General features: G+C 51.8%; 4 protein-coding genes across 4 annotated transcripts; 3 read left to right on the top strand and 1 right to left on the bottom strand.

Moving 5' to 3' along the window:
• Positions 1-418: 418 nt before the first annotated feature.
• BDV17DRAFT_282857 (aromatic prenyltransferase) lies at positions 419-1,836 on the top strand (the record flags this gene model as incomplete). The annotated part of the gene is made up of 2 exons (XM_073760266.1): positions 419-1,581; positions 1,725-1,836. 2 exons carry the CDS (start codon positions 419-421, stop codon positions 1,834-1,836), a joined length of 1,275 nt encoding a protein of 424 aa, XP_073613847.1.
• Positions 1,837-2,552: 716 nt separating this feature from the next.
• Positions 2,553-4,695, bottom strand: yap1 (putative bZIP transcription factor AP-1/Yap1). Its single transcript, XM_073754211.1, has 3 exons — positions 4,132-4,695; positions 2,968-4,082; positions 2,553-2,916 (listed from the first exon to the last, which is right to left on the bottom strand). Exons 1-3 carry the CDS (start codon positions 4,603-4,605, stop codon positions 2,769-2,771), a joined length of 1,737 nt encoding a protein of 578 aa, XP_073613846.1. The 5' UTR covers positions 4,606-4,695; the 3' UTR covers positions 2,553-2,768.
• Positions 4,696-6,102: 1,407 nt separating this feature from the next.
• Positions 6,103-7,442, top strand: BDV17DRAFT_135703 (uncharacterized protein). Its single transcript, XM_073754213.1, has 3 exons — positions 6,103-6,301; positions 6,352-7,081; positions 7,129-7,442. The coding sequence occupies exons 1-3, from the start codon at positions 6,251-6,253 to the stop codon at positions 7,215-7,217; spliced, it is 870 nt and encodes a 289-aa protein (XP_073613845.1). The 5' UTR covers positions 6,103-6,250; the 3' UTR covers positions 7,218-7,442.
• On the top strand, positions 7,426-10,415 carry BDV17DRAFT_135508 (transcription factor domain-containing protein). The gene is made up of 5 exons (XM_073754210.1): positions 7,426-7,737; positions 7,813-7,941; positions 7,998-8,724; positions 8,769-9,284; positions 9,351-10,415. The coding sequence occupies exons 1-5, from the start codon at positions 7,667-7,669 to the stop codon at positions 10,305-10,307; spliced, it is 2,400 nt and encodes a 799-aa protein (XP_073613844.1). The 5' UTR covers positions 7,426-7,666; the 3' UTR covers positions 10,308-10,415.
• Positions 10,416-10,739: the final 324 nt, after the last annotated feature.

The following is a 10,739-nucleotide window of genomic DNA, read 5'->3' as shown; positions in this document are numbered from 1 at the left end:
CTGCTTTTACGAACTTGGCTGGGTGACAGCAATCATCCTGTCCGGGTCGATGAGCATGCTGCTGCCTCAGCGCTGTTCGATAATTTCTTCTTCTTGACGTGGCATTCGCATTCAGCTGAAGAGGATAGTAGGTAGTATCGTGTTTAGGGCTGGTGTAGCCTGTCGCTTCCTCGAGCCCTGAACAGGACTTGTTGGCAACCAATCAACATGTCTCATCTGCAGGTGCACAGCACCGGGCCTGGCCTGGTTAACAAAGCCTGGGATCATGAGAACAAATAGCATCGATCGGAATCCAAAGCCATATCTGTGGGACTCTCCCAGGCTTAACGCAGTCGGGCCCTGCCTTCTTCGTCGTCCGTATCTCTCTTTCCTCGCAGTCTCCAGGATCCGACCCTACTATCTCCAACAAGCCAGCAGAATGGTCGCCGACGCTGACAATGCCTTGTCGCCCTTCCACGTGCTGAACACGTATCTAACCTTCCCAAACAACTACCAGTCTCAATGGTGGACCAAGACCGGGCCCTTGCTATCCAAGATGCTCTCCTCTTCCGGCTACACCCTCGAGCAACAGTACACCTACCTAACCTTCTTCCAAAACCAACTGATTCCTCGGCTGGGCCCATACCCGACAGCATGGCACTCCACAATAACAGTCTCCGGCCTCCCGGTCGAATTCAGCGTCAACTACCAAGCAAAAGGCGGACACCCGACTGTCCGGATCTGCACAGAGCCTGCGAATTCCTTCTCCGGCACGGAGAAGGACCCCTTCAATCAGGGCCCACCAGCTGAGATGCTTTCTCACCTGTCGAGATCAGGGTTGAAGGGCTTCGACCCAACTCTCTTCGCCTACTTCACACCGAGACATACCCTCTCCCGCGAAGAGCAGAACAAACTCCCCACCGCTGTCCCCGGCGGCGCCAAGATCAAAACACAACATGCCTTCGGCTTCGACCTTAAGGACTCTGGTGTCGTGGTAAAGGGGTACTCGTACCCCGGATTGAAGGCCCACCTCGCCGACCCTGGGAATGAAAAAGGCAAAGACATCAAAACCCAACTCACCGAGGAAGTGACCGACCTGCAGCGCTCGGGCGTCATGGACGCCGTTAAGCCCTGGACCGTCATATCAGAATACATGACCGAGTGCTCAGGCTGGGGCTTCCATAACCTCTGGGCATGGGACTACATAACCCCCTCAAGTTCTCGTCTAAAATTTTACTCATTCGTCATGGACGTCCCTGACAAGACTAAACTCGCCGAACTCTGGACTTGCGGCGGCCGCGCAAATTCTCCTGCGCATCAGGAAGGCCTCAAACACCTCACCGCGCTCTGGGACATCATCGACCTGAAGAACTGCGGGAAGCGCGATCTGCCTAAGGACGCGCATCAGGTTCCGGAGGGGGTGGCGCCTATGCTCTGGAATTATGAGATGGTTCCGGGGCATGATTTGCCCATTGCGAAGCCTTATTTCCCGCTTCAGGGGCTTAATGATGCGGTTTGTGTTGGGAAGATCCAGAGGTATTTTGAGTTGCTGGGTTGGAAGGAGCTTGCAGCTGAATTTCCAAGGACGGTGCAGGGGTATTTGTATGTTCTCCTTCTCTTTTCTCGTTACATTTTTCTCTTCTCTTAAGTCTGTCTTGTCGTCTTTCGATAAGGCTTGATGAGCTCTCTCTTCTCTCTCTTATCCTCTCTCTCAATTGCTAACACGCGGTTAACTCACTGTCTAGCCCCGACTCCGACCTCGCCAAGACGACCAACCGCGTCTTCTGGATCTCATTTACGTACTCGGAGAAGACGGGTGTTTATCTAAGTGTTTATTATCATCCTTGTCCGGAGTAAGGTAAGAGTATAGTAATGTGGGGTTGCCGGACGGAAGAACGAACGACTGGGGTTTAGCTAGGGCTGGGGAAAACTTTTCCGATGGAGAGGATAGTCCTGTTGTAAGGGGCTGATTCTTCATTACCCCATGTTATATGTTTTGGACTTTACAGTGCTTTTATAGTCCGTCTCTATTAGGACTAAATACCAGTACTTTTAATCATGAAGCCCATTTGCTTCAGAAGTAGAGTAATCGGGTAATGCGTACGACTACATAGTCTGGTAATCAAGGAGTTGAGAGATATCTGATAATTAACTTGCTCAGAGAATATACACTTGCAGCCAAGTAAATATACGAGCACAGTATCTGTCTGGATCAAGTCAAGAAGAATGACTACATCGTATGTAAATACAAGCATATCAAGAAGGTAAGGGAAGCGAAGCGTAATATCGACTGCCAAAGCCCAAGCCAATGAATGTGAACACGTGAACAAGTTGATGTTAGTAAGTAAATGCATCATATAACGAACGCATAACTCGAGGCGCCATCCTGTTGAATTTTCATGTATCCATGACCGAGTCCGAATACTCCGGTTCCGTCCGTATGATTCGATTGATTGGAAGGTTCAAGTCGAGTCGAGTCGACATGATATGCGTTTGATGTACAGAGGTTTCGGCTCGATTGCACGTGAGTAACCGCCCGTTCGCCTTGCCGTGTAATGTAGAACAGAAAAGAGAGGGTAAGCATAAAAAGTGGCAAATTCAAGTCTCCATAAATCGTAAATTCGCACCAAGAGTTGCTTGCGATTGTGCATTCCCATATTCCATTGCAAATAGAAACAAAGCTGATAGTGTCATATCCCATTTACTCCAAATGTCATTGCTGTATCATATCGTGGGTATTGTGCTCGAAGTGAAAATAGACGATTCAATTGCATATGACTTGAGGCAAATCATACGCGGCCAATGATATCATCCACGTCCGACTGGTTCACGACTACACCGCCCTCAGAGCATCGAGCCTTTGTACGCAGCTCTGAGCACAGGTTGTCGACGTCGATTTCGCCGTTGCGGAACTTCTCCATGGATTGCAAACGGTCCCTAAAACGAGTTAGCAGGAACGCAGCGTGAGAGGTGAACAGTAGATCATACCAAATCTTGGTGCACGACAGCATCTGGGTTTTGTCTTCGCCAGGAACAACTTCTTCGTCCATCTTGTTATCCATCTGCTCGAGTATACTCTTCTTCGGTTGTTGCGTGTGAATGCCGGCTTCGGTGAGGTTGTGGGACGGGCTGCCCAGATCAGGCAAGGGGAATGCATCGTCAAAGAAGGTATTAAAATCCTGGGACAGGACTGCATCTTGAGGCTCCCGCCAGTCTCCAAACAGAAGTGGGTCAAACTGGCCGCCGTTTTGCTGAGCCATAAAGTCAATGCCCGGAATGTTCTCTGTGCCTTGTGGTTCATGGGGTGTATTTGTAGCGCTTTCACTCCGGTGTCTGACAGCTGGGACGGGGTTGTCGATGTTGCCGCACGCTAATCCAAGCTGCGCGCAGAAGGACTTCTCACCATCGATAGAGCAAGCGTGTGCATCGTGAGAGTCTTGGGTTTTGTTTTCGGGTGACTTCACGCTAGGCTCCGGAGATGTGCCATTGGACGAGAGGAATTGATGTGAGTCTGACGAAGACGAGGGGGAATCGGAGTTTAACGTATCGTGCCCTTGGCCAGATTGCCGTTGGTAGTTGTAGGTTGAGTAGTTGGGGGTTTGGTTCGAAGAAGCATTTGTGGTGATCGGAGATGCGGTGGCAGACTTGCGTGCAGCGTCTTTGGGAGAAGCGGTGTTGGCAGTCCTACCACTACTGGTCTGCAGACCAGGGTGTCTGAGAACACCAGGAATGTCGTTCTTTGGCTTGTTTTGGTTGCTCTTGGCCCGGTTGGCGTCAAAGATACGGACACCAGGTAGATCGCCGAACTTGGGGAAGTCAAACATGAACTCGTTGTTGTTGAGCCCAGACATGCGGTTAGTGTTACCAGGATACGAATTGATGGCTGAGAGGGCGTTGCCCTGCGTCACCCAGGAAAGACGCTTGCGGTATTCTCGAAGTTCGACCTGTAGACGCTCTACCTGAGCTTTAAGCAGGCCGTTTTCCTGGTTGGCGTCATCAGATGCCTTTTGCAGCTCGTCGACCTTCGTCTCCAGATCCTTCAAATGCTTCTCCTTGCGCTCCCGGAATGCCCGCTGAGCTGCGCGGTTTTGTGCCTTGCGTTTCTACGAAACGTCAGCGAATTAGCCCGCATCAATCATCATCTATACATACCGATGTCGGTTCTGACGTCAAAGGCTTCCTTCCTGGTTTCTTTGACGCCTTGTCATCGCTCTTATCGTCACTCTCCCTCCGCTTCTTTCCAGACACGTCACTACTACCCTCGGAGGACCGTTTCTCACCGACCTCGTACTCCTCCGATGGCGCACTGCCAGGAAGGTCGCCAATCAGATTCTCCTCCGATCCGGGAAAGTCCCATTCGAGTTCGGGGTTGAAGTCGAGGAAGGGGCTTTCATCGTAGTTGAGGTTGTCGAACTGGTGATTCCCATCGAAAGCCGGAGAGGCACTGAAGCTTCCGGTCGACGCTTGACCGGGGGTGTCGTTAGGATTTGATCCAGATTTCGGCTTCTGTCCGTTGGACTTCTGGTTGGAGGGCGGATTGTTGGAGGAAAGAGCGGCTAGGAGGAGGTCCTGCTCGCCAGGCGAGAGGTAAAGACCGTTCTGGTACAAGGTGTTGAAGTCGGCCATTGCGAAGAATTGATGAACGATGGAGAGAGGCTAAAAAAGACAACGAGGATCTAGATTGTAAGGGGCCGCCAAAGTTGCAGACGTCAAAGGTATTCGATCGATTGTCAGCTCGGGCTTCTCGCCCGTTTGCTGCGTCGTAACGGCAAGTCTAATTGCAGCTATCTGCCAGTCAACAAATTCGATGACGAACTGCAGAGACAAAGTAGTTGAGGGAAAAGTGAGGCAATATCAAGATCGAGAAATGGATGAACGTGTCTTCAATGAACAGAATAAGACAGTGTGGATGTTCAGAGATTACTCTCCAGATAGAGGCAAGGTAATGAAACACCAGGAGGGGCTGAATGAAGTCAGGAAAAGAATCGGCAGGGGACTAGTGCATTAGGCAAACCCCGATGGTTGGTCAAAGAGTCAAGCAGACGAAGAGCCACTTTCCAGGCCGATACTGCAAGAAGAGGAAGCCAGCGAGGCGTGGAGGCGATGAAGGCGAGAGCAGAGAGGGGACGCTCAATGCAGTCACGGGGTGTGGCAGGTCTAGAGCGGCAGCAGGCGTTGCACGTTTTTGGTTGGGTCTGCCGCTGGACAACCAATAAGAAGAATGACTCACAGGTGCTGCTTTAAGGGCAGCAAAACCGGACGATGTGCTTAGAAATCAGGCAGGACGATCGATTCTCTGACCTTCGAGATGCTCCGACCCTGCTCCGACCCTGAAGTCTCAAGACTGAAACTGCTAAGAATATCCCGCTTCAGCCTCACTCCGTTGTCGCACGTTTTCCTACTGTCGCAACCACACTGTCTACAGTTTACCAGGGTCTACCATCCAGGATATCCCTCTCTCCAATTCCCATCAGCTTATCAGTCCCCAGTTCTCGGATGCCGGCATGATTATTTTGTCCTGGTCACCCACATATTTCCAGCCTGTGCCAATCATGAGAGCGCAAGCCCGCCAAAACGGCCAGAAACAGTACGCGGGAAAATCGCCTTCTGATCAGCACGGGGAACCCAGGGAGCCAGTTTATTGGATCTGTGCATCTGACGTTCAGCATTTTAGAACCGTAACTCCGAGAATTGCCGTTTGCGGGCGTCCCAGACTCCCAACCTCCCAAGGGATCCTCGGTGAACCATCTCGATCGACCCCATTCAATGGTCGATGTCAGTCAGATTCTGGCCTCAGCTCTGAGTCATCGAGTCGATCTCACAATCTCTCAATTCCTCAAAATGGGGTCGGCAGCTTTACCTCCGGAGGGCGGGGGCAGGCAGGCGCATGTCACCCCATCCGGAGAGGCTTGAATCCTTCTTCCACATACGTCAAGGCAGCAGATGCTTCGTGTTTGCCTAGACTCGGGATTTGAGCTCGGGGATGGAGCCGCTTCGTATCCGTAGTCTGCCTATCATGAGAAACGTGTCCAGGCCTCGTGTCTTTTGAGAGAGTTCCGGTTTCATAATTGTAGGTTTCCGTTAAGAGTAGTCCAGACTGCCCGTGACATGTGGCGTCGCGAGATCACGTGCCTCTCCGCCGCGCCGCCAGAGTCAAGACTCTCCCGCATCCAGTGTCCCTGTTAGTGTTACGCCCACCCATCGAACACCCTGCGAGCTATCAGACCCACTCAAGCTTCGGATCTTACTTTCGCTCTCTTGAATAACCATCATGACAGACGTTGCGGCCCTGGAGGCTGAGGTCAAGGAGTTCAAGCTTCAGGTGAGTCGCCCGTCCGCTGCGCCTGCCATGAGCGCAACTAACCTGCCCAGCTTGAAACCATTCAATCAAGTTTGCAGGTAGACCCAGATAACACGGAATTGCAAAGTCTTCAAGCTGAGCTAGAAGAACTCATAAACCTCACTGAAACATCAATTGCCGAACTCAAACCTGCCACTCAACCATCCGCTGCCCCAGCCAGATCAAAGGGCAGAGACAGAGACGACTATGCCCTCAAACCTAGCTATCGCGCGCCCACGGCCGAACAAGCAGACGACAGTTACAATTCGACCCCAGCTTCATTCTCCGTGAATGAGCACGTGCTTGCCCGCTGGGTTTCCGGCGACAACTCCTTCTACCCTGCCCGTATCACATCCATCACCGGCTCCTCGAGCAACCCCGTCTACATTGTCTCGTTCAAGTCATATCAGACGGTGGAATCTCTAACTGCAAAAGACCTCAAACCCATCCAAAACAGTGACTCGCGGAAACGCAAGGCTGATGGAAGCCCAGGCAGTTCTTCAAGTTCCCCAGCTCCTCAACCGCCCCATGCGAGCGTCATCTCGGCCGCAGCAGACATCAACCCCGCGCTGGCTACGCAGGCGAGGAAAGAACCTAGCAAGGCCAGCGATGGGCCCGCGCGACCCAGCAAAGCGGCGCGGAAGGTCAAGGCAAACAAGGAGCTCGAGGCGGGTAAAAACAAGTGGAAGGATTTTGCCAACAAGACCAAGATCGGGAAGAAGGACAGCATGTTTAGGACGGGCGAGGGGGTGAATGCCAGAGGTATGTCACCACAGTCGTTACTAGAATCAATCACTAATTTTTTGTAGTGGGCTTTACAGGGTCCGGGCAACAGATGCGCAAAGATCCCACCCGGACGCGGCATGTTTATCAACAAGGCGATGAGGACAATTACTGAGGTCTATGTCGTGGTAGAGGACTCATGAATCACGGCCATATCTTCCTTCATCCATCTGTCTCAAGTCATGTTTCATCGCTAACCAGATATGGTAGCAGATAGTTTCTGATAACGGTTCAACTTCGTACATATACCATATTGTCACTGCTGTGAGCTCCTGCGAACCTGCCCAATGTAACTGCTAATGTAGAAAAATCTTTGTATCTGCAACGTAAAAGAGCAAAGATGTGACTAGGTTGGGCTTCTTGCACTGCGTAGACCACGTTCTAGACCTTTCAATAGCCGTCGCAGTATCCGCTTTTTGAGGTTCGGCGAGTTGACAAGATGCCGAGGGCGCCACCCGCCGAACTTCACCTCAAAAGTTGCACGGCAGACTGTCAGTGTCAGCCCTACAGCTCCATCACAATCCTACTCGGCGAACTAAGTCGAGTCTTATCCTCGGATAATCGATGAATCGAAAAAGACATAGTCGGGTTGCCGACTCTCCTAGCGAGGCACTGAAGCGGAAGAAGGTCGTCGCGTACGTGACCCAATCGATTCTCATCACCATTTTCTCAAACCTGTTTCATGTTTGACATAAACACCTGCCTGCTAGATGCGAGCGATGCCATTCCCATAAAATTAAGTGCTCTGGCCACCAACCCTGCACGAAATGCCGGCTCGTGGGCTGCGCCAATGAATGCCAGTACCCGGCACGCGACCGCCAGGTCAAAGTCAGCGAGAGGTACACATCAGTTTCTTATTCATATTTGGTCTAAAATGGACTAACTCTGTCTCTAGCTACCTCGAACAACTCCTATCCGAAAACCAGCGCCTAAAAGCGCAGTCACAATCACAGTCTGCATCCTCGGCCAACACCCCCGAGGCGCATCCCGGACCCAGCAGTAGTAGCGACCACCCCCGGCCACAGGGCGCACCAGGCCATGGGCAAGATGATCCCCCAAACGAAGAAGATGGCCAAGGCGAAAGCAACACCAGTATCCGCAACCCACTAATCGGCGACCGAGCCTGGTTCCAGCCCTACGACCCCTCCGCACCACCCATCTTCGTAGGCGAAGCAGCCTGCACAGCATTCGCAACGCGGTTCCGCCAGTTCCTAACAGGAACAAATAGCACCGCACACATCCGACGCACGCAGTACGTGAAAGAAGAGAACATCGCGCTCGCGAATGCCGGCGAATTCCGCTGGCCGAGTCTACAGCAGGCGCGGCTCCTGGTTAAAATTGCAATCCGCCAGATTACGTGCGTTTATCATGTTTTGCTTCGCAAGGCGACGCTGGATAAGTTGGAGGAGGTGTATCGTCTGGGAGAGAGTGAGTTCCTGGATACGGTGAACCAGTGTAAATTTTTTGCCCTGTTTGCGTTTGGCGAGGCGTATAGTATGCGCTCCGAGCCGGCGGAGGGGTCCCGCGTGCCGGGGACGAGGTACTTTGCTAGAGCGTTGAGTCTCGTGCAGGTTCTTCCTGAGAGGACAAGTATTACGCATTTGGAGACATTGTTGCTTCTGGTATGTCTCTAATCCACACAACTATGATGAGACTAACAATACAGTCCCTGTTCTCCTACTATCTAAACCGCCGACACTCCGCCTACGTCCTCATCGGCTCCGCAATGCGACTGGGCCTCTGCATAGGGCTAAACCACAACATTCCCGAATCGCAGCTCATCGACCCCGTGGAGCGACAACACCGCGTTCGAATCTGGTGGACAATCTACATCTTCGACCGGATGTGGGCGTCGAAGATGGGTCTTCCCTCTCAGATACTAGACGACGACATCCACCTCGACATGCCGTCAGCCATTGAACCAGCGAATGTATACGAAGAGCAGTTCACGGACGCGGAATTCATCAAGGCAAATATCAACCTCGCGCGGATCGTAGGCGAGACGACGGCGAAGGTTTACTCGAGAAGGAAGTACAACGAGACGTTTCTGCAGAGGGTTCAGAAGTTGCTTAAGGCGTTGAAGGAGTGGGTTGATACGTTGCCGGGACATTTAAGGTTGAATGTGAATGATCCCGAGATGAATACGAAGCAGGTTACTTCTATTCATCTTGCTTTTAATCAGGTATGTCAGCTCCTTACCACCCAGGAACCACAGAAGACGGAGTATAAGACTAACAGCTACGAACAGTGCGTCATCCTAACAACCCGCCCAACATTGCTACACCTTCTCAAACTTAACGAAACAAACACGAACATCCCCATTCCACCCCGCCACCCCAACCCCAAAGAACCCACCACCACGACCGAAAGCGACAAACACACCCAACCCCTCCTAACCCTCAGTGAAGCCTGCATCCACGCAGCCCGGCACAGCCACAGCCTAATCCTAACAAAATGGATAAACGTCTCCCTGCCCGTCTTCGGGTACTTCCACGCACATTACTTATTTTCAGCGTCCCTCGTCCTCGCCATGTCCAGTTTCGTGCCTGGGCCGACGGGGAGTAAGTCTGACTTGGGGGCCTTTGAGACGGGTCTGGAGGTGCTGGCGAGTATGTCTGAGAATGGAAATTTGGCGGCGAGTGAGTTTTTGAATAATCTTGAGCAGGTTAAGGTTTGTCTTGAGCGGTATCGAATTCAGAGGGGTGGCCGTGTTACTGGCCCTGAAGGGGTTGGGGGGACGGCAGGTGGCGTGAGTGAGAATCAGAATCAGGTTCAGGTTCAGGGCTCTGGAACGGGGACCGTGACCGGGACTGGGGCTGGGGCTGGGGCTGGGACGTCAGCGCCTTTCACACTGCCCAGGCAGCCGGTCCCACCTCCAAACCCGGCTTCGGCTTCAACGTCAACTTCAACACCCATTCCCGACTTCACTCCAACATACAACAGCCACAGATACACCCAGCCTCACCCAAGTAATACACAATATCCCAGCCTAAATCACCACCACCCTCAATCCCAATCTACCCCCGACCAAAGCCAACAAGGCCCCCAAGATCCCTCAGCCATATTCACAACCGCAATGGCATTCATGGAACCCACGATGCAAGATTTTCTCGCGCAGAGCGATATGGATTTGGGGCTGCTGTATCCTGTCGAGAGCTTTATGGACGAAGCGGAGAATTTGTATAGTGGGCATGAGTTTAGTTGATTGGACCTGAAGTGAATTTGTATCGGATTGTGCTTGGGTTTGAACCTGGATGGGATTGCAGATTGGTTGTGGAGGGGGTGTGGAGGGATAGGTGGGAATTGTTTTGCTTATTTGATGATGTGATACGGGATCCATTGAGATGTATTGTCTATCGTGGAAAGAGCTTTGTATTATTATCTCTTTGTGTCTATATACTTTTATCTGTTTAGTCCATATATGCATATCAATGTCAAACATGTATATATATGCTGTCCTGTAAGCGTGTATAGTATATGTCGAAGATGCAAAGGGGTATCACGCGCGCGATGTTGCAGTAAAGACCAAAGAGAGAGCAAGCAAGTAAATAAACCGTCGAAGTCTTCACGGTCGTGTGCAATGTCCAATATCATTTCATCAACCATCAACCTCCAAAACCAGACGAGCACCTGTAGC

The sequence above is a fragment of the Aspergillus undulatus genome, assembly GCF_047715775.1.
Source record: "Aspergillus undulatus strain CBS 261.88 unplaced genomic scaffold BDV17scaffold_37, whole genome shotgun sequence".
In the NCBI taxonomy this organism is placed as follows: domain Eukaryota; kingdom Fungi; phylum Ascomycota; class Eurotiomycetes; order Eurotiales; family Aspergillaceae; genus Aspergillus; species Aspergillus undulatus.
Note: the sequence above shows the minus strand (reverse complement) of the source record. Positions and strands in the feature narration are given on the sequence as shown.